Raw genomic sequence first — 24,201 nt, forward strand, 5'->3', positions numbered from 1 at the left:
TAGCGCACTCGTGGGATCTGATGTAGACTTGGGATATTTTGTCTATACGCTGCTCGTGTATCTTGGTATGGAGCTTGACGAGATTGCATTGTTGGAGTATCTTGGGAATACCTGTTGCATACGGGACTTGATCCGTTGTTGGAGTCATATAGCAAAGGGTTTGGGACAGACTTGAGAAGGTTTCACAGCATTTGAAATAGAAAGCGAGAGGATCATCGTCTTGTTGGAATGTCTGCACAAGAGCGGTACGACAAGATGGTCTCGGGCAGACCGTAATGACTACAATGAAATCATCAATGTCAGGAAATCTCGCTCGGCAGCAGTCATAGGACCAAATTTCTGCAAACTCTGCTAATGTATGTTTGTATTGTCACACTTAGTTGTTGAGACTGCAACTCTTCAAGTAGCAGCTCGATCCACACCCTAAGGGCCTTTGGCCAGGAGGCGAGTCGGAACCCAAGGGGATGGGCCAAGCCTATCGCAGTGTTTCCATGTTTCTTTCCTTTTCCTTGGGCGGCTACCCAAAGACGCCGTCAGGGACCTAAGCCAGCAGGCGAGTCACTCCCAAAGGAGGTCTCGAGCTCTTACGCCAGCTCCCAGTCCCCCCGTACACGCCCGGGTCACACCCTACTCTCCTCCGCTTCCTGCCTTCTGCCCCATGTTTTTCCTCCACCAAGGTGGCTACTCAACAGCGCCGTCAGAGACCTAAGCCAGCAGGCGAGTCAACTCCCAAGGGGAGGTCTCAAGCTCTTACGCCAGCCCCCAGTCCCCCCGTACACGCCGGCGTCACACCTCTTTTGCCCATACTTGCCGCCTCAAGAGGGCCACCCAATCAGCGCCGTCGGGGACCTAAGCCAGCAGGCGAGTCAACTCCCAAGGGGAGGTCTCAAGCTCTTACACCAGCTCCCAGTCCCCCCGTACACGCCTAGGATGTGCCCGAGGTGACAACCATGGGTTTACCTGCCGATTCCTCCTTGCCCTCCTCACCATGCTGCCCCTCCACCTCTGCCTCCCCGGCCAGACCATCCCTGATGCCGCCATTGCGTCCGACTGCCTCGCCCTCATTGGACACCTCATCCTTTTTCTCGGTGACGTCGCTCTCGTGTGTGAACTTCTGCTTCCTGGCTGGCGGATTGCCGTCTGTTGGAGTTGCGATGGGAGTCGAGCTGACCGTGTCATCGCCCGCGGCATTCTCAGATTTTGCTCTCTTGCGGCTTTTGTGACGCCTCGAGTTGTTGCTTGAAGGAGTGTGCGACGTGGAGAGGGAAGATGAAGACTGAGCAGACTTTTTGCCTTGGCATGAATGTGGAAGGGTGGCGGTGGATAGGCTCAGGTTGTAGAGCTGCTTTGGAGTCGTGCCTCAGGAGCCGACGAGCTCGGTGATGCTGTTGGTGCCGCCATCCAGTCAATGGTGTCGCCTCCATAAGGATCTGTGAGTTTTGCCCTTCAAAAAATAGGAACTCTGGTGCAAAGCCCATTGCCACCCAGCTGCTCCTGATAAACTTCAATGGTGTCGCCATCTTCCATCTCGAGTGAATCGGGGGTTTCAGAGCCCTGGACCCGCTTGCCCTCGAAGAGAAAGCGGACGGAGTCAAGGGTCTTGCCATGGCGCTCGCAGAAGGAGTCCATGAGTTTCTCCAGCTTAGTCGATTTCTTGATCTTGAAAATGAGCTCGTTGTTATTATCAGTGACCTTGATATTCAGGTGCTCGGTCTGCGCGGGTGGCTCCTGGCCGTCCGCGGCAGGAGAGTTGCTCCCGTGCTGGTTGGAAGGCATTTTGGGCGAAGTAGTTGAGGATGAGCTTGTGGATGAATATGGCGATGAGCGCGTAGGCCGTCAGGCTGCTGAATTGAATGAGCGTTAATTTGGTAGCTTTACGTGGGTCTGGGCTGGGCCACAAGAGCTTGGACTTCGTGTCTGTTGACCGGCGCTGGGGCTGGCCGGTGTGCAGTGATCGGAAAGTTGGAAGATTGAGATTGGTAGAAGAATGAAGTTGTGAGAGAAGTCTTTCGTAGGCGGGAGGAAAGTGTCAAGAGTGTAGGGTTGAGGTGGAGGGGTGAGGTAAAAGGTTGCAAGTGGAAAGGCTTGCAGGCGGGGCAGGCAGAAGAAAACAAGTCAAAACAAACGGAGGGAAGCTGTAGGCAGAAGTGACTGGGGTGAGTAAAAGAAAAGGGCGATTGGATGTTTTTAGGCAACAGGAGGACGGCAAAGCTTGTGTGGCACGTGTTCTGCGCAAGAGAGTCCGTTGTGAAGTGTAGGTGGTGAGGAAGCTTACCATGTGTGCCTTGGGTGTCGCAAAGGGGAAAACAGACGATATGGGTGGCGGAAGGTTTGCGATCGATGGAGGAAAGGAGGAGGAGGTGGTGGTGGTGCAGCAGGCAGATGACTGCGCAGTAGAAACTTACAGATGACTGTTGGCGGCACCAGGATGAGAGAAAGAAACTCTGTTGGCGATTGGATCTGAGACCAAGAGGTGTCAGGATCTTGGTGTTGTTTGTTGACTGTGGAAAGGTCGAGGTCAAGGTTGGGCTAAGTGAGGTTGATGCAGAAAGCAGAGTCGACGCCGTCGCCGTCCTCTTTGGCTACGCAGACGAGATTGGCGCGTTGTAGAAGAGTTGGGTACAAGAGATCGTCAGGATCAACTTGATGGACATGAGAATATGATGAGGCAGAAGGATTGATGTTTGGTAGACGGGAAAAGGGTGGTGGTTGGAAGTGTGGGTTGTGACCCTGCTGGTGGTGATGGTGGAAGGTTGAAGTTGTTGCTCGTGCATTGGAGCTGTGGGTTTAAAAGCTGGGCTCCATTGCACTAGCGGGCAGCCTCACCACAGCATTGAATGCTGCACCATTCACCGGACAAGTGACCGGACGAGTGACTGCTGGAGGTAAGTTCGTCCGGCGGCGATGTGGACGGAGCTGGGGCCGGAGCTGGGGCCGGAGCTGGGGCACGGGTGAGCCACTCTGGGCTCAGCCTCTGACGGGGCAAGTGGTAGCAGCTTCGAAGAACGTGCAGTGAGTGAGCATGAGGCAAACACCAAAGACGTGACCTGGAAGACGAATCGGCTTCCAAACGGCGCAAGTCCGGCATCTTGATGGCACACTCGCCCCGTGTGCAGTTCGCACATGAAGCTTCAGGGTGACCATCCACGCGATCCTCATAACCAAATCAGTAGAGTTTACTCAGTGCCGACTTGCAGTCTGCAGGATCACTTGACTTTTAAATGTGCTATGACCCCATGATGCGGGATTCCGTCCCCAGTCTTAATGGAACAAGAATGCACTTGCTGTATCTCCGCTGCCAAGCTGGCTGGGAAGCCCAGCTAGATGGAACATACTTCGAGAAGTTTTGAAATCAGGCTTGTCTGTGAGTTGCCGTGACTCAGAACCAGTCTTGTAAGAAACGCGTGTCTGGGTACTCACGCACGGAAATGTCACAGGAGTACTTCCGTGGACTAATACTGTCTGGCTGAAAAGCTCTGGTCACTTCACGACGCACTAGTTATGAAACGTAACAGATGGATGAGGATCAACCTTCTCATTGCTCACTCCATCATCGTCCATTGGCTAGCAATTTGTTCAAGGCTTGAGCTCAGTTATTCGTGAAAACTAATATGGAGAGAAACTGAGCCGATCTAACCAAAAAGCAGAAATCTTTGGTGAATTTCCAAAGTTGACGGGACTCTTCGGCCGGCAGCGGAAGGCGGCCACTATTGTTTGATAGGCAACCGTAACTTCTTACGCATGTGTTGGTGATTGTATGGAGCATCACTTCGATGCCCTTGCTTTTGATATGCCAGCAAATTCGTTACGGCCTGAGTCAGACCGGTCATCTGGGTCCACCTGTATCACGATGTCCAATTGTTTCTATGAGCAGTTAGGAACCTGTTTATGAGCTGTTATACCATGGCCTTCTAGTCAGAACATTGGACCATGCGCCACTGTTCTAGTCATCTGCATTCAGAAAGACAACATCCGAGAGCTTCCAAACTGTGCGCTGTCTCCAGATCCACGACGTCCACAGGTTCTGTTCCCAGCTCATGGCCTGAAAACGAAACCCCAGACACACGGGCATGGACATTATTTTCACCGATGAGCCCACTTGGGAAGTCGATATCGAAGAAATCATAGAGGCAACAAGACAGTACCGAGATTTATGCAACAGCCGGCACTTCTACGAAAACATCAGAGGATTTCCCTTCACTCCAAAGGTTCTGCCTCCCGAAGTGACACGCCTGTGGGTGAAGCCACATATTGCGGAGCCCACCCTTAGAGCGGAGGCCGACACGCAAGACTACGTACATACGGAAATCACCAAACGAGGCCCGCCCACAAGCCAGGGTCTGTATGCGCCCAAGGTTTTCGATTATGCGGAATTTGAGATAGAGGGAATGGACTACAGTTGCATCGTCATGGAGTTTGTAACTGGGACACCCATCAGCAGCATTATGAAGCCTACTCTATGGTCAAGGGACATGTCCGAGTCGGCGAAGGCTGAAATAGTCCGCCCATTCAAGGACAGAGTCGCAGATGCGTTGTGTTTCCTCCTCTCTCTCGAGCACCTGCCCGATACCGCCCCAGGCCCTGTCAATGGCGGCCGAATCAAGAACTTTGTTTTCGGTCGGGACAACTCTGATGGGCCATGCGACTTCGATACCCTGGAGCAGCTTCAGGAGTGGGTTGATCAAGAGAATGAGAAGGTACGTTCATAACGACCTGAGACAAACCTTTGACTAACATGCTCGCTATGTGTAGCAAAAACTCAACCCTGATCTCACGACAGCCGACCTTGTCTCCGAGGGTCTCAAGCTGTGTTACTGTGATTTCAACTTTAACAACTTCTTGCTGGAGGATGCCGATGATCTATCTAGTTGATTGACAATAATCAATTTCGAGCACACCGCCTGACTCCCTTTCAGCTTCCTGATATGGGCGCTCTGGGATAAAAGAGAAGTTTACATCGTGGAACAAGTTACATCGCGAACCGGGATGGAGATCCCTAGAGAAAATGTTGAGGCGCTTCGCAACATACATTTGCAGCGACGGTGGCTATAATTGTCCCTGGAACGAGCATGGGAGATGAGCGCTTAATGATATTGCGAGCAGGCTCTTCGGGTAGTATTTGCGGATGAGCTTGGGAAGTCATGAACTATCATTCTTTCCAAATTACCTTTCTAGGCGGGGATTTTAGGCAGTTTGAGAATGCTCCTTCATCGAGACATCGTCAAGAACGAGTCCTTGTACGGGATCCCGCTGCCTCATTGTGGGCTTCCGTCCACATTGCCTGACAGCGAAGTCTTCGACGTGACCAAACATGTTGTGCTCAGAGCCAAGATGTGCTCCCTTTCCCGAAACAAAGTTTAGGTCGAAATACTTGGGAGAAATTATCTGATCTCACATTCAATAACGCCTTCGCTACCCGCCGTCCCGTCGCCGGAGAACCAAATGCGCACTATCTTGAGCCCAGCCGCGAAGATGATGCTCTGCCATTGAGTCTCGGTGCGCTCGCACCCGCCGTTTGCCATCATCATGCCGATGTCCTGGAGCGACCCGTTAGCAATACTAGAAACACACCTGTCCATGGCAACAACAAGCTTACCATACATGTGGCCTGTAGGCCTACCTTCTCCTCCGGAAGTACATAATCGTCAATGAGCAGAGCTGACTGGCCCTGAATCATAGACTGTGCCGTATTCCTGAGGATCTCGATCGCTTTCTTGTCGTCCTAGTCGTGGATCACCTGCTTGAACAAGTAGAATCGTGCTCCCTCGATTGGTTGTGGAGTAAAGAAGTCGTAGGCCATAGCCTCGATCTCGTCAAGCTGTATGCTGCTGACCACGCTCGGCTGATCCTGAACGACTACGCGCCCACGGTACTCCTGAGCTGGCATGGCACTTCGAAACTCTTGAGCCCAGTGCCGGCTGCCACCTCCGACGTCGACGAGCAGCGCATCTGACTCATCCGTCCTGGCTTCTTCCATTCTCGCTCGCACTGGATACACTTCAAACCATTTTGTGGACTTTGACTGGCGCACAATCATGAAGTCGTTAAACGCCCGGCCGTATTCATGGTGCTCTTGGAAGTATTCGAAGAGTGGCGTGCCGAAGATAGCCTGAAAAGAGTCTGGGACTTCGCCTTGTGCTGCCAGTGGCCCCATGTGGCTTCCAGTCCTCATCATAAGGTCTGTGCTGGTTGGTCCCAGAAGGTCAGAGAAGCGTTTAAAAAAATGGTTCTGGGCGAGCCCTGGGCCTACTAGTATTTGCAACCACCTTCTATGCCTTGGCTTGCGAAGAAGCGAGTTGCGAGATTGGCTTCGTACTGCTTCGGCCCAAGCTCCACGACCACCCCAGTAATGGCGAGGGGCCTCATGATTCGTACTATCAAGTATCTCAGCACAGTCACCTTTTCACCAAGCGTGTAGGGGTAGCCTGCCTATCAGGAGCTCGTCAGCACCCGTGACCATGCTTAGGTTTGCCGCAGTTGCGCGTCCATCTTTCGACAGGCTTTGTAAAATGCCATGCTGTTGTGCCAATCGCACGCATACCATTTGGCATATTTCGAAGCGCATCCGAAAGAGCTTTTCAGCTGGCGTAGTCACCGAGGCCTGGAGCTTCTGGATGCCATCAAGGAGCTGAGAATGGACCAGGGCTGGATTCTCTCCTCTTGCCTCTGTTGGAATATTCTAGATATCTAGGCTATTATTAATACGGGATATCCTTTTCCCCATATGTTTGCCACTGTATGGAGGATAATAACTATAAATAGGGGCCTTTCCTCCCGTAGAATAAACGTTAGCTAGCCTAATTAACTAAGCATTTAACGCTATTATTTCAGAGGTTATAAGCTTTAAAGCTAACCCAAAACGGCAATGCTAACTTAATACGGAAAACATACATTACGTAACACCCTTAATCACTACTACTTTTTAAACCTTTTAAATAAATAAGCTTTACATTTTAAAATAAACTTTTTAATTAATTACTTAATTAAGCTAATTAATAAGCCCTTAATTAATTAAATTACCCCATTTAACATTATAAATTAATCATATCTTTTAATTTAAAGCTTATATATAAAAACCATACTTTTTTTACTTAAATACTTAACTATTTCTTTATTAATACTTAACTTATTTATATAATTTATATATTATTTAAAAGCCTTTATTAAAAATAATAAAAGCATTTCTTTAAATTTTAAAAACTATATTAAATTAATACTAAAAATATAAATTTTAATAAATTTATAATAATTCTTAAACTCCCTTAAAAATACTTAATTATATCTTAACCATTTTTAATTTATAATACCTTAAAAATATATTATTTAAAAGCCTTTTTTCTTTTCTTTATAATTATATTACCTTAATACTTATATCTTTATTTCTTAATTTATTAAACTTATTTAAAATTTATTATATCTTTCTTTTTATTATCTTAATTATCTTAATAAATACTTTATTTATTTATCTTAAAATAATATCTCTTAATAAGTATAATATTTTACTTTTTAATAAAATAAAAAACTATATATATTAAAGTATTAAAATCTAAGCTTAACTTAAAAAAGAAAATATTATTAAGAATAATTTTAAGAATCTTTTTTAAGGCTTATCTTTAACTTAAAATAAAAGAGCTCTTATTAATATTAAACTTATATATAAGTAAGGGCTTATTATATTTATAAAAGATATAAATAATGCTTTAAAAACATAAGATATACTTAAATCTTATTATAAACCCTTTAAATTTATAAATTAATATTTACTTTATAAAGAGTTTTTTAATATTAATTTTAATAATTTTAAAATTATAAAAGAATATATTAATAAGCTAAAGCTTCTTTTAAAGGATTTAAAGATTAATAATATAATTCTTCTTAAATAAGTTATAATTAACTAAATTCTTTATAACTTAAATAATAAATATACTAGCTTTATTTAAAATATAACTTAAAGTTTTAAAAAAGATTTAAACGCCTATATAATTAAATTTCTCTTCTCTAGCTTATTAAATAAAAGCAAAGGGAAACCCTTTAAATTATTTAAAAAAGCTTTATATATAAAGAGCAAAAAAAATAAGAAAAAGATTATTATATACCCTAACTATAAAATAAAGGGGCATACTTAAAAAATTACTATTTCCTTTATCCAAATAAGGCACTTATTAGCTAGAAAATAAATAAATAAAAGAAGGAAAAACTAAGTTTTTTAAGAAAGAATATAAGCTAAGAGAAACGGGAAAAAATATAAGAGCAACTCTTAGCTTTATTAGCTAATATAAAGTCTCCCATAGCTTTAAAAAGCGCTTAGGAAGACCCTATGGCCCATATAGCTACAAATAATTTAATAAAAAATATTAAATATAATAAAAATTTATTAAATTTCTCATAACTTTCTTTTAATAACTTAATGGAAATTAAGGTAAATAACCCTATATATACCTTATATATATATAATAATAATAATAATAGCTAATAATAATAAATTTATAGGAAATTAATGATATATAAATTCCATAAAAATAGCCATAAATACTATTATAAATATAATAAGTTTTAAAGATATATGCCTTTTTAATATTATATATATAATTAATAAAACCGTAAAATGAGATAATGCAAGTATTATATTTATAAATAAAATAAGGAACTTAATAATTAAGTTTTTAAAAATAAATATTATAAAGGAATTCTTTAATATATATTATATGCCTTCTTTAAGTTTAAATATACTTAATTATAAATATATAAGTAATAAAATTAAATTAAAATTAAAAGGAAATATTATTAAATTATATTTTCAAGAAATAAATAAGCTAATAATTTAAGGATATTAAAAAGATAACTTATACTTTATAAGAATTAATATAATAAAATAAATAAACAAGCCTAAATATACCTTTCAAAAAATATATATAACTTAATAAAATTTAAATATAAATAATAAAAATAAAGAAAAGATATATAAATAACATTATAAACTAAGCTATATAAATATCCAAGCTTTAGAAATATTTCTTTAAAAATATAAAATAAATATATTAATAAATAAACCTATTTAAGAATATATAAGTAACTATAAAGTATGCTTAAAAGCTAAGCATATAACTAAAATAAATAAAACTAGCTTAAATAACTAAGTATATAATATACTTAAAAAAATACATAGTAATATAAGCGATTTCTTAAAACCTATATATAATAAATATAAATATTATATATTATTCCTTAATAAAAGAACTTAATATTTAAAAGTTTCTTTACTTAAAAATAAAAATAAAGCATTAAAAGCTTTTAATAACTATAAAAATAAGGCAGAAAATAAATATAATAAAAAAATAAATAAATTCTTTACCAATAATAAAGGTAAATATATAAATAAAAGATTTAAAATCTTATTAAATAAATACTTTATAAATTACCATATAACGCCCCTATATATAAAAGAATTAAATGACTTAATAAAAAAACTAAATTTAATTATAATGAATAAAGTAAAAAGCCTTTTATATATAATAAATTTACCTATATACCTATAAGGAAAAGCAATAAAATATGCTATATATTTATATAATATTATACCCTATAAAAACCTAGGGTATAAGTACCTTTATAAGGTAATAAATAAAAAAAAGCCTTATATAAATAACTTAAAAATATAGGGATTTATTATATATTTTTAAAATAATAATTATAAAACTAAATTAAAATCTAGAAATAAAAAGGGCATATTATTAAACATAGTCTCAAAATTAAATATATATTAAGTATAGGATATAAATAATAAAAAGCCTATATTAATTCGGGATATTCAAATATTAAAAGGGTAATATATAAATAATAATAATAATATTAATATTAATAATAATAATAAAAATAATAATAATAATATATATATATTCCCAGAATTGCAAAAACAAAGAGAAGAAAATAAGGAAGTAAATTCTCCTCTTATTTTAAATAAGATAATAGTTTAAGGGAATCCAAAAGACTATATATATATTATATAAGATACACTATTAAATAACTAAATATTTATATTAAATTCCCAAGAAAATATATTAAAATACTGCTTAACTACAGCTAATATTAATAAACCTTCTTTTTTAAAAGAGGTATTAAATAACCCAGAAAAACCCCTATGAATTAAATTTATACTAAACGAAATACATAGTTTACAAAAACAAAATACTTATACAATAATGGATTTACCACCCAGCCATATAGCTTTAAGGGGGAAATAAGTATATAAAAAGAAATTTATTAATAACCCAGCTATTATAAAGCTTAATTAAGTAGTAAATAACGAGAATAATATTAAATTTAAATTTAAATGAGTTATTTAGGGATATAATTAAAAACTAGGCATAAATTATTTAAAGACTTTTTTTATAGTTTGCCGCCCTAAGACCTATATTATGCTATTAATAATAGCAATAAATAAAGGATATTATATATATAATTACAACGTTAAAAACGCATTTTTACACTTTAATATTAATTTTAAAATATATATAAAATTACCTATATATATATATAATAAACTAAAATATAAAAATAAAGTTGCAAAATTAAATAAAGCTTTATATAGGTTAAAACAATTACCTATGCTTTAATATAAATACTTAAAAAGTATATTAACTAAGCTAGGATTTATTATTTACCCATATAATAAAGGGGTATTTATATACCTTAATAAGCAAATTATATTTATATATTATATAAATAATATTATCGTTATTATTGGCTGGGTCACGTATTGCAATACAATGTTTAGTTGGTGTAGTGGTTGATTGTTGTTAACTATGGAAGGAAGGAAAGCAAAAGGCTTAATTATGCTAACTATTTTATATACAGCGCTAGGGCTGCTGCCTGCTAAGCATTTTAATGGGCCAAAGCTACTTAATCCTAAATAGTCCTTTATATAAACAATACCTATTATTTCTATATTAATAATTTCTATTTTATAAGTATATATTACTTTTAAAAAGTATAAAAGAAAGAAAGGTATTAAGTTAAATTAAACTTAAGATTAAAAGGCAATTAATTAATTATATATATAAGTTAAATTATAAGTACGTTATTATCTTATTATGCTATATTATTATAAAAGGTAAATATATAAGAAGGCTTGGGTTATTATTAAAGGGTTGAAAGTTAGTTAATTTATTAAAGTATATAATTAATAAGTAAAAATTAATTAAGTATATATATATATTAAAACATCCTAATTATATAAAGTTAAAAAGCTTAAAGGATTGCAATTATTATATAAATATTTTATTTATAATGCATTTTATAAACTTATACTTTTATTGCTTATAATGCTTAAGTTAAATAAGAATTAAATTAAACCCTTAAATTATTAATATAATTATTTAATTTTTAAATAATTAAAATTTCTTAATTTAACTTAACTTAAGCTTTGCTATACTTAATATTGCTTATTAAATAAAGAAATTAAAGAATATAATTAAAGAATAAGTTATTAAAATAAAGGTTAATGAGTTATAAGGATTAATGAATAAAGTGTTTAAATAAAGGGAAAAATGGAGTATAAGATAAAGATTATTAATTAAGTTAATAAATAGTAATACTTTTAATTTTAATATATAAGTATTAAATTGCAAAATTTAATTAAGGATGCTTATTAAATATAAGCTAGCAACTTAAATATTTATAAGATAATAATAATTCTTATTACTTAAACTCTTAATGCATAAGTATTATTATAAAAATCTTAAATATAAGGTTTATTTTTAAAAGGGATGTAATTTAAAGTTAGTTAATTATATTGCATTATAAGGTAATTTATAGGTAATTAATAAATATAAATTAAACTTTTATACTTTTGCTATGCATTGCCTTTAATTAAAAAAGTTATTTTATTATTTTTTATTAAAAATCTTTAATAATCTTTTTATCTTTATAATTATATAATATATATATTAAAGTTAATTACATTAATATTAATATAATAATCTTATAATATATAATATAATGGTAATATTTAAGGTTATATTAATATAGTTTGTTAATAAGTTATTAAATTATGCTTTAATAATTTAAGTTTAAGTCTTAATATATTATAGTTTTCCTAACTTTTTGCTATATTTAAATAGTTGCCTTGTTTTTTTAATTATAATTTATATAGCCCTATACCTTAATTATAATCTTATTTATATTTATAAAGCATTAAAAAGTATTATTAAAGGTACTCTTTATAAAAGCATTAGCTAGGTTATAATTTTCAATAATTTAATAAATCTTAAAGATTTTATGCTTTTTATATAACTATTAAAGAGCTATGTTACGGTTTGGGCTTTGCCCATTGTGATTAGTTAATGGGCTTTGGCCTTATAAGAATAGGCTTCGGCGCGGGTATAGACAGGGAGTGAACCTTTTCCTTTGCACTTTAAATATAAACCCTATTTAAATACCTTATGGTAAATAACCTAAGGCTAACTTATAATATATATTTAAAGTCTTCTTATATTATAAACTTATAATGCAATTATATAAAACTTAATATAGCAAAACTTAAAAAGAATAATGGCAGCTTATTAAGCCCTTCCTTATTTAAAGGAACTCTTATCTTAAAAATACTTAGTAACTTAGCTAATAAAGATAAAGGTTAAGTTTATAATGAATAAGGAGGCAATTAATGCTAAAGAAGCTTAATTCTTTTATATATTTAATTAATTAGGAACTTTCTATAATTAATTTTTACTTTATATTAATTTTATAAAGATATTTAAAAGGCAGCTAAAAAGCTTTTTAAAAAAGGTTTGCTTTATACTTAAGGATTTTTTTAAATAAAGGTATGCTAAACTTAGCTTAGTTATATTATAATAACGTTATAAGGAAAGAATAATAAAATTTCTTACTTAGTTTAATTAATTAGCTTATATAGTAAAGACTTAAAGTTAGCTAAATAAATATAAAATATTATTAATAGCTAATAATTTAATCTTTATAGCAAAAGCTTAGCTTAATTATAAGGAATAGCTAAATATATTTAAAGCCTTTTGCTTTGCCTTATGGTAATATAAGGGCGTTTTTAACGCTATAGCAAGGAAGGATAATACTTAACCTTAAAATAATAAAGTAATAAATATTAATATTATAGCAGTTTTAATAAGCAAAGTTAAGTATTTTATATATAATTAACTTAGCTATTATAAGCATAATTATCCTAATTGCTATAAGAAAATAAAAGTATAGCTTTTATTAATTAAGGCTAGTAAAAGGGAAAAGTTTATTTAAGGGGGTGTAAAATTTTTTCTATAGGGTAAGGCTTAAAAGCAATGCTAGTTTAGCATTAACCTAAACTTAAAGTAAATTAGCTGCATATTAATTAATTTAGCCTTATAGAAATACTTAAAATTTAAGAAATTCTTATTAATAAAGTAAATTATTTATAATTAAGCGCTAATTAATTATGAATTATATAATAAATTTATAATTCTAAGGTTTTAAGTAAGGGAGCTTATATAAAAGGCTTGTATTAAAGAATTATAAAAATGCTATTAGCTTAGTTATTAGCTTATATTTAAATAATTATTTTTTATTAACTTACTTTAATTAATATATTAAATTATAAGGGCTAAGGCATGTTAATTATAAATAATAAGCTAAGCCTTTAGCATAGTTAAAAGGCATTAAGGTATAATTAAATAGCTAAATAAAGAGCAATATTTAATTTGCAATTAAATTATAATATCCTTTATTTTTTATTATATAGCTGCCCTTTAGGTCTTATTATAAGGACTTAAAGAAGGAGGATATATTATAGTTTAGGCTTTGCTCATTATAATTAATTAGTGGGCTTTAGCCCTATAAGAATAGGCTTTGGTGTGGGTGTAGACGGGGAGTGAACCTTCTCCTTTGTACTTTAAATATAAACCCCATTTAAACACCTTACGGCAGACGACCCAAGGCTAGCCCATAACAAGCTATAATATTAATTATAAGGCGCTTTTTTTTTATTATGCTAAGCTTAATTAAACATTTATATAAAAAGTATAAGTTAATGCATATTATAAAAGGAATTATTATAATATTTAAATATATAATGATTTAATATAAAGTAGCTGCTAATATTATAGCTATATTAAAGCTATTAATTATATTATAAATCTTTAAAGCTAAAACGCTTTAAGTTACTTTCCAATATTTTATTAAAGATTAATAAATAATATTACCTTTAATATTTTATTTAAAAGCTTATAAAGTTTATATTTTATTTATAAGTATAATAATAAAGCTAATTTATAAATTAAGATTCTTATTATTAATAAATAAGCTATTAATAAAGATTATTAATTTAACTTAGGATAAATTTAAAGGCATATATTAAAGTTTATATTTTAAGTTATTAGCTTGCTATTATAGTTAGCAATTTAGCTTATTATAATTTTTATAAAAAGGCTTTTAAATTTAAGCTGTTATTAATAAGTTAAATATTATTTTAAGTTAATAAATAAAAGTAAGGTATGCTTTTTATATATATTGCTTTATATATTATTAAGTATAATTATTAGCCTTATTATTAATAAGCATAATCTTCTTACTTTAGCCCTTTTAATAAAGATATAAAGTACCTTTATTAAAAATGCTTATAATTATGCCATTAAAGATAAGTAACTTATTAAGAATAAGTATTTCTTTTAGCTTATATTAAATATTTGCCTCTTTAATCTTTTATTTTTTTAGCTTTAAAAATATTAAAATATTAAGAAATAATGTATTATTAATTTATATAATAATAATAGCAAAAACATCCTTTCCTTAGTTTATAATTAAAAGGCATGGATTATATATTAAGATAATTATATTTAAATTATTATAATAAAACTTATAATAAGTTGCTTATTAATATATATTAAATTTAGCAATGCTATATAATAATTTAATAACTTATATAATAATTTTAAAAAGGTATTTATTTTAAATTTTAAGGGGTAAGTAATATAAAATAAGTTACTTAAGCTTAAACTTTAATTAAAGAAATGCTTAAGTAATATTTTAAAGCTTTAGTTAAAAGTTTTATATTAAAAGAAATGGAGCTAAAGTAATTAAAAGCCTTTAGCTAGCTTTTTAAATAATTAAAAATTATATAAGGATATTATATTTATCCTTATCATTATATTTAGTAATAATAAGCCATGATTTTTTATATAGCTTTTTAATTTTATTCTTAATCTTATAAATAATGCATAATTTAAAGAGCTAAATATCTTTATATATTTTAAGATTAAAGTATTTAAAGTAAAAGATATTATTATTAATTAACTTTATAATTTTCTTATAATTAAACTTCTTAAATGGGTTACTTAAAGTATTAATTATATTATTATATTAAAACTTTAAAGAAAGATTATAATTCTTAACCTTTCATTAAGTAAGATATATTTCTTTTAACTTATTCTTTAATCCCTTAGGTTATTTATATTATTAAGATTATAATGATTTTAATATTGCTAGGATTAAATTTAATTTAAATTAAATGGGCTTATTAAAAGCATTATTTAAGTTAAAAATTAGCTAAATATTATTTTTAGTATTTTTATTTTAATAATATAGCTAAATTAATATTAATTAAAAAATTATTAAGTTATTTAAAAGGTTTAATATAAGATTATATCTATTAATATTAAGCAACTTATATAGCTTTTGCTAACTATGCTTTTTTTATTATACTTACATATTACTTTATAATGAAAGACTTAATACTTTTATAATATTTAAGCTATTATAAGTATTTAAAGCTATATTAACTTATTATTTAATATAAACCTTATATAGCTTTTTTATAGCTTTTTAAATAACCGCTACTCTTTTAAAAGTTAAGGAAGTTAATGCAAAGTTTTTTATAAGTCTTAAATATATATTAAAAATAAGAAGTATTAAAATAATATTATTAAGGCTAACTATATTATTTATTGCCTTAATGGCTATTTATAAGATAACTTCCTTAATATAAATCCCTAAGAGTTTAATATAAAGAATATTAAAAGCTTATTAAAGCAAAGTATAATATCTTTTAACCTTATTAATAAATTAATATGCCTTTATTAATACTTATTTATAAGTAATGCTTATAATTTATATAATGCTTTAAAATTTTGCTAAGGTAAAGTTAATTTTAGCATTATAAATAATATAATTTAAAGGTTTTAAATAAGTATTTATTTAATATTATTAAATAGCCTTTTATATATTCTTTATAAAAAGAGAAATTAAAAAATATTTAGCTTAAAAAAAGGTTATTAAATTAATAACTTATAAAATAAATAAAATAAATAAATATATAACATTTATAATAATCTTATAATTAATATTATTTTAAAAATTAAATTTAAAATATTATAATGTTATAAAATAAAGTTAATAATAATAATAAAACTTAAAAATTACTTTTAAAATAAAAAGATTAATATTGCTATAATTAATATTAATAAAAAGGCGTAAAAAATAATTAACTAAAGGGTGTTTAAACTTACGATAAAGTTACTAAAGCTTTATTTTTATTAAAAATATTATTAGCATATTATTGCTTTTTATATTAAGGAAAATCCATAAGTATTCTTATTTTTAAGTAATTAAAAAGGTCTTTTTTAAGTACTTATCTTTTTATTAAACTACCTTATTAATAATATTTTAAAGAAAGAGAAAGTTTTTATTTATATTTTAAATATAAAAAAAAAAGAAAGTAAGTTTATTTATAATATAAAATATTAATAGCCTTATTAAAATATTAACTTATATTATATTAAATAACTTAATAAATAAGCTTAAATTAAATTATACTTATGCTTTATTAACTTATATAATATTTAAATATATAAAAAATACTTAATATTATAAAGCTTAAAATTACTTATATTTAATTATTAAGAATATTGCTATATTTATATTTAGCATAATGCCTTAATATTATTAATAAAAATATTAATCTTAAATAATAAATATTTTTATTATTAAATAATTTTTAAAGTTAAAGTAAAGATTAAAGCCATTTATGCTATTAAAAAAGTTATAAAGAAAGGCTTAATTTATTAAAAAGGTATAATAAATATACCCCTTTTTATTATTATTAATAGCTAAAGTTATTATAATGCTAATAACTTTAAAGTTAAGACCTTTAAAATTAATAAGGAATGTATTAAACTTATTATTATTAACTTATTATTTAATATCTTTATATATATAAATATATATAGCTTTAGCATATTATTAATCTTTAAATAAATAATTTATTAATTAACATTCCTCTTTATAATATATAAAATATTTCTTCTTTTTACATTATATATTGCCATTATTACTTTTATTAAGCTAATATCCGCTATTATAGCTACCTTTATAAGATTCTTTATTATAATTATTACTTTTAAATTAATAAGGCTAACTTAAGCAAAAGTTTAATTAAAAGCTATTACTTTTAAAAAAAAGTTAAGAGTACCTTAAGCATTAATTATTATTATTATATTACTTATTAAAATAATATTACTTTTTAATATTTATAATAGCTAAATTATTATTATCTTAATTATTATAATTATTAGCATAGCCTTATTTATAAGTTTATTAATTATTTCTTATAACTATATATTATAATATAAGGTTTTAAGCTTTTAATGCCTTAATATATTATTATAAAATAAAGTAAAGTTGCTTAATATTTATTAATGCTATTAAGATAGCATAATGAAATTTAGGAATACCTTATATTACTTATAAAATTATATCTTATAAAAAGCCATTCCTATAAATAATATACTTAAGTGCTTTATAATAAAGCTATATTTTATTAATAAATATTTAAAGAATATTTATATAACTTTTATTTAAGTTTTTTTATTAAAAAGTAAAGAAAGTTAAAGTATTTTAATTTATAAAATAATTATAATAATTATTATTTATATTAAAGCAATTCTTAAATTTCTTATATGCTTAAGTAAATAAGTTCTTTTAATTAATAACTTAAGTATAATATATTTTTACTAATCCCTTAAGCATATATAAAAAAGCTACCTTAAACTATTAAGGCTATATTTATAAATTACTATAAGCTTTATAAAAAAAGAGGATCTTATTATTAAGAATATTATATAGTTTTTTAATAAATATTTCATTCTTATAATAATGTTTATTTAAGTTGATTGCTATATTTAGGTTAAATGGAAAGTTTTTTATCTTTATTAAAGGCAAGAGGGTATAATGATTATATACTGCATGGAAGTTATTAATTAAAGGAAGATTATTGCCTCTTAATACATTAAAAAGTTTCAAAAGGCTACTACTACCTTTATTGCTATCATTAAATAGGCTAAGCAGTTTAAGTAATCTAGGATTAGGAAAATTATTATTATTAAGTAGTTCCTTAGCTTTTATTAAAGCATAATTAAAGTTAAAAATAATATAAATACTTAAATTATAGTTTTAAATTTAATTAATCTTAAATATAATGTAGTATTCTTGCTTTTAATTTATTAGCTATTTAAGATAGTTTAATGCTTTAAGGATATATATTAATTTCCTTAAGGTATTTGCTTTTTAAGTATAAATGCCCTTAACTTAAAGGGTTTTCTTAATAATGCATAATAAGTTTTTATTAACCTATATAAACATTAACTTAATTTAGCCATAAAAGTCTTTAATAAACGCTTTATATGCCTTATTACTTAATATATATACCATAGCTTGGATTCGGCCTTAAATATAGGTATTTAAGTATTATTTACTATTAAGAGATCTTAGGAAATCTATTTATACTAAAGGATTAAGTATTTTAATAATACTTTTAAGTATAAGAATATAATTCATTATAATTAATATTAATAAATCATTTTAGCTAATAATATTACTTATTATATCTACTATATTATTATTATTTCTTATTATTTTAATAAAGTAATAATAAGGGTATATTTAATTTAAGAAAGGGAATAATAAAAAGGGGAAATAAGTAATGTTAAGGGAAAAATAAAGAAGTTAAGAGTTATTTTTATAACTTAGCCATTAAAAGGCAAATTAATTCTTTTTTTTATATTTATTTATATAATAAGATATAAATAAATATATTATTAATAAAAATAAATATTAATTTAATTCTTTTAATTATAGCTATTAAATTTAAAAGTTATTATTAAGGTTATTTAAAGCGTAATAAATATATATATATTAAGAGTAAAGGAGTTTACTATAGTTTCTTACTATAATAACTACTTCTTTATATATTAAGTATTATTATTATTATAAATTGCGCTATATAGATTTGCAACATTAATAATGCTAATTAATATAATTAAAAAGTTATTTCTTTAAGCTTTGCTAATTTATAATTACCCTTATAATTATTAATTAATATTAGCTAGGTTATATATTGCAATATAATATTTAATTAATATAATAATTAATTATTATTAACTATAAAAGGAAGAAAGGCAGAAGGCCTAACTATACTAACTATTTTATATGCAGCGCCAAAGCTACTACTTGCCGGGCATCCTAACGGGCCAAAGCTACCTAGTCCCAAACAATCCTCCATACAAACAACACCCATTATTCCCACAGTTATAGGACTTAATAATAATGATATAAATTTAATAATTAATAAATTATATAAGAATATAAAACTAGATTTTTAAGGAGATTTAATAAATTTCCTTAAAAGCGATATATATATAAATAGAAAAGATAAATAAATAACTATAAACCAAAATAAATATATAAATAAAATATTAAAAAGATTTAATATAAAAGAAAAGGTTGAGAAAAAGGAAATAATCCCTTAACTTATACCATATACCCCTAATAGAAAATTAAAAAAATACATTAATTAAGCTAATAAAAATATTATAAAATTATATTAGCAATAAATAGGGTTTATATTATATGCTAGCTTAAAAACAAGGCTAAATTTAACCTATTTTATAAACAAGTTAGCTAAATATATAGCAAACCCAAAATTAAAGCATATAAAAGAATTAAATAAAATATAAGGATATATATATAAATTCCTATATATATTTAAAGTATATAATTGCTTTAAAAATAATTTATAATTAATAGGCTATATAAATTCAAACTGGGGTGACGATATATTTATTGGAAAGAGCACCTTTAATTATATATTTAGCCTATATAATATTAATAATATTAATAATAATAATAATAATAATAATAATAATAATAAAATAAATCCCATAAGCTGGAATTCTTAGCTATAAAAAACACCAGCACTTTCTTTTATGAAAGCAGAATATATGGCTTTAAGAGAAGCCATAAAAAAAGCTAAATATCTATATAATTTACTTAAATATTTTAATAATAATTTAAAAATTAGCTTTAATCTTAAGCCCCTTACCATATATATAAATAATAATAGGGCTAAGAAATTAGCTAAAAATACCTTATTTTATAAAAGAACTAAATATATAAATATTGCATATTATTATATAAGAGAAGCAATAGAAAATAATAAAGTAATATTAAAACATATAGATTTTAAGCAAAATCTAGTAGACTGGCTTATAAAATTAATAAATAAATTATATTATAAAGAGTTTAAAGAAAAGTATAGTTTAATAGAAAAATAATATAAAAATATTAAGCCAGAGAATAAAAAGATTTTCCACCTATATTATAATGCGCGTAAAATAAATTAAGGTATTTACTCTTTAATAACTAGGGTTAAGATTTTTTCCTTTACTTATAAAATATATAAATAAATAAAGCGGATTTAGTTATATATATATATAATATTACCCTAAATACTAAAGGTTTTCCCTTAAAAGAAATAATTAAAATAATAAAGGTTTTTCTTGAAAAATAAGCGTTACTTACACGGCTCATATATACAATATATACACATAATTATAATATACCTATATTGCGTTTATATATGTTTAATTTTATATAGAAAACGTATTTCCGTAATGTATATAATATAAATAAAATGATGTATAACTTTAATATATAAAAATGCCGTAATATATTATAGCCATTATAAAATAACTAGTAAATCCCATATAAAACCATAATTTAATATATAATACCCTATTAGCTATAAGTTTAAGTTTAAGTAATAGCAAATTTTTAGGTTTTTTGCTTAAATATATAAATACTTAATAAGTAAGTTTTCCCCCTTTTATAAGGTTTTCTCACTATATAATTAAATATTCCTCTTTTATAAACTAAATCCCTTATATATAAAATAAAATAAATAAAAGGGAATTAGTTTAAGGGGGGCTGTTGGAATATTCTAAATATCTAGGCTATTATTAATACGGGATATCCTTTTCCCCATACGTTTGCCACTGTATAGAGGATAATAACTATAAATAGGGGCCTTCCCTCCCGTAGAATAGACGTTAGCTAGCCTAATTGACTAAGCATCCAACGCTATTATTTCAGAGCCTCTCGTTCGGCCAGATGCTGTAGACCTTTGATGAGTTCGAGATTCGCCATCATACAGTCACTAGAAAACACGGCACTGTCAGAAACAATTGACTTGCTCTGGCTCTACTCCAGTGTTCACGGATTGATACTGCAGGCCCAACATTAAGTGACGGATCCGGAACACCATGGAGCAATCCCTGAATGGGATACCACTCCTTCGCGCGCCCACCGGTCGCCCGACTGATGGTCGAGACCCTTGTGCTTAACTGAGTGTGGGAATTGTGAGCAGCCACAAAGTGACTGCGACAGTCGACTAGTCGTTTCGGTTAACGACCAGGTGTATTGATTGGGCGAGAAACAAGCACTTTCTGCCACACCGGTAGACGAGCTATGGATTGACCGCCCCTAGAGCGGCATCCATCGTACACTTGGCTAACCAAAGGGAGGGAAATAATTCCAAATCATGCGGGAACTTCTGGATCGGGTATCAAGAGTGTGACTTTACGAGCTGCCCTGACGGATTATGTGCATAACAGTGCCAGTATCAAAGATGATGTTCCATATCCGTTCCGGAAAGCAACAGACTCGAGTGAATGAAGCTTTAAAATCAAGATAGCCCCATTCAAATCCCGTAAACAGACGATTCTCCCCGGCCATGCCCAGCCGCTTGCCAAATCATGAAGAAGAGCGTGGTTGTTATCGGCGCCGGCCCGTGTGGCCTTGTAGCTGTGAAGGAGATGCTAGCAGCTGGCCACGACGTCCAAGCATACGAACGATCCTCCGGCCTGGGCGGTGCCTTCAGCAGCGCTGCTTCCTATCCGGACCTCCATCTCACTATTTCGAATTGGGCCATGTCCTTTTCCGACTTTCCCGATCCGCAAAGATTGTGCTATCCGTCAGCAGAGGCGTACCTGCAGTACTTGAAGAATTACGCCCGGCATTTTGGTTTGGACGGCCACATCACTTATCACTCGGAGGTGTGCAGTGCAGACTTAGAGAAGGACGGGCGTTGGGCACTGAAAATCCGACAGAGACATCCATCGGGGGAGGAAAGTGCTGTTCTGCACTTCCAGGCTGACGCCATTATCGTTGCAACAGGGGCGAACCAAGTACCCAAGGAAACACCAGACAGCCTTGCTGGGTTCACTGGAAAAATCCTGCACTCGAGTGAATACGGCCAACGATTCAAGGATCAGGTCAAGAAAGAGAAGCAACGTGTGCTGGTGGTCGGCGGCGGCGAGAGCGGCGCCGACGTCTCAGCAGAGCTCGGTGACCTGTCGCCCCATGTGACTGTGTGGCTCCGACGGGCAAATTGCATCGGCCCTCGATACCTCAACACGGCTTCGGAGACGGAGCAGATGGAGGAGAACAAGACGTGCGATTTCCCAGCCAACGCGTTCCTGGAGGCCGCTACAACGAACAGGATGAGTGCGGGTCAGAACGTGTATGCATATGGTGCCTTCCGGAGGCTTCTCTGGAGCACCAAAACCGTGCTGAACCCCACGTTGTCACAGATGTGCCTCGAGAGCACGCGGTCGGCACCCTTGTTGAACGATCAGGCCACGTATGTGACCAAGAACCAGAGGATGTGCGAGGCTCTCCACCAGCAGAAGATCGAGGTACTGGTGGCTCCAACACTGATAGCCCACGGTACAGAGTGTGACTTCACTTTGGCAGACGGCACGATCAAGCAGCGTGTATTTGACACCATCGTCCTCTGCCACGGGTATCGCACCGAGTTCCCGTGGCTGAAAGTGCCAGTTTCGATCAACCCGCGAGACTGGTTCCTGCATTGCTTCCCACAAGGCCTGGGCCACAGCCTCTCCTTCGTTGGATACGCCAGACCGCATCAAGGCGGCATTCCATGTGCAGCCGAGATGCTCTCGCGGTATATCGGGCTGCTTTTGGGCGGGCACAGAAGCCTCCCGAAAAACTATGCATCTCTGGCCCGAGACGACAAGCTGTCTGAGAGGGAATATTACTTCCTAAGCCCAGAACTTCACACGTTGGTCGACTACAACGCCTTCATGGAAAGTGTCGCGCGACGAGTGGGCTGCGATCCCAGGCTGCCTACGTGCTGCGTGATCGGGTTCAATCTTCACATCCTGGCCGCCATGTCTCTGACGTTGCGCTGGGCCAACTTGACAGGCCTCGGATCCTACCCGTTGGATTTCATTCTGTGGCTGGGCACCTTGATGTGTTTTCTCCTGCTCGAGGACGGCCTGCTCGTCAAGTGGTGGTTTTATCCTCACTGGAGTGTGTGGTACCGTCAGCGCGGCCCTGGCGCTGACCCGACTTCCCTGCTGGCCGTGCTGAGCCGTGTCAACATCTGGAGAGCAACGGCCATAACAAGAGGCTTCGTGCTCTTGCTCGTCTGGTCAGTGCTGACTCTGTATGTACAACGCCTGCTCTCCGGTCCGGTGTTTGTGATGCACACCATATTCACCGCACTGGGCCTGCGTTTTCCAAAAAGATGGGGTGGCATGTTGCGCCCAAAGATCTTTGCGTTGCATGACACCGAGTGGCGCTTTTCGGATTTGTTTCTACCATGACGGAATAGATGGTGAGGTCAAGTATGACCCAAGGGGCTGATCACAAGTATCTTGATGTTCCGAAGGCTGCGGTGAGGAGACCAAAGGGGGCGTAGCAGTGGAAGTAACCTTTGTAGGAAGTCCTGGAGGATAGTTGCTTAAAGGACGTCGATAGCCATCTCAGCAGGATCGACCAAGAGGCGGGTTTGCACTTAGACGGCCTGTCCCAAGCTCTACATGAAGTCGCGCAGGTGACGGTTGCAAG

At 31.7% G+C, this 24,201-nt stretch overlaps 5 protein-coding genes across 5 annotated transcripts; 2 read left to right on the plus strand and 3 right to left on the minus strand.

The window, feature by feature from the left end:
- Positions 1-925: 925 nt before the first annotated feature.
- Positions 926-1,776, minus strand: INS49_010130 (uncharacterized protein; the record flags this gene model as incomplete). The annotated part of the gene is made up of 2 exons (XM_043170856.1): positions 926-1,207; positions 1,462-1,776. The coding sequence occupies 2 exons, from the start codon at positions 1,774-1,776 to the stop codon at positions 926-928; spliced, it is 597 nt and encodes a 198-aa protein (XP_043025421.1).
- A 2,294-nt stretch (positions 1,777-4,070) lies between these two features.
- On the plus strand, positions 4,071-4,872 carry INS49_010131 (uncharacterized protein; the record flags this gene model as incomplete). The annotated part of the gene is made up of 2 exons (XM_043170857.1): positions 4,071-4,697; positions 4,753-4,872. The coding sequence occupies 2 exons, from the start codon at positions 4,071-4,073 to the stop codon at positions 4,870-4,872; spliced, it is 747 nt and encodes a 248-aa protein (XP_043025422.1).
- A 509-nt stretch (positions 4,873-5,381) lies between these two features.
- INS49_010132 (uncharacterized protein) lies at positions 5,382-5,599 on the minus strand (the record flags this gene model as incomplete). The annotated part of the gene is made up of 2 exons (XM_043170858.1): positions 5,382-5,537; positions 5,597-5,599. 2 exons carry the CDS (start codon positions 5,597-5,599, stop codon positions 5,382-5,384), a joined length of 159 nt encoding a protein of 52 aa, XP_043025423.1.
- Positions 5,600-5,722: 123 nt separating this feature from the next.
- INS49_010133 (uncharacterized protein) lies at positions 5,723-6,544 on the minus strand (the record flags this gene model as incomplete). Its single annotated transcript, XM_043170859.1, has 3 exons — positions 5,723-6,185; positions 6,251-6,429; positions 6,542-6,544. The coding sequence occupies 3 exons, from the start codon at positions 6,542-6,544 to the stop codon at positions 5,723-5,725; spliced, it is 645 nt and encodes a 214-aa protein (XP_043025424.1).
- Positions 6,545-22,082: 15,538 nt separating this feature from the next.
- INS49_010134 (uncharacterized protein) lies at positions 22,083-23,957 on the plus strand (the record flags this gene model as incomplete). Its single annotated transcript, XM_043170860.1, has 1 exon — positions 22,083-23,957. The coding sequence occupies one exon, from the start codon at positions 22,083-22,085 to the stop codon at positions 23,955-23,957; it is 1,875 nt and encodes a 624-aa protein (XP_043025425.1).
- Between the last annotated feature and the right edge of the window lie 244 nt (positions 23,958-24,201).

This window comes from Diaporthe citri, assembly GCF_014595645.1.
Source record: "Diaporthe citri strain NFHF-8-4 chromosome Unknown scaffold_4, whole genome shotgun sequence".
NCBI classification, from domain to species: domain Eukaryota; kingdom Fungi; phylum Ascomycota; class Sordariomycetes; order Diaporthales; family Diaporthaceae; genus Diaporthe; species Diaporthe citri.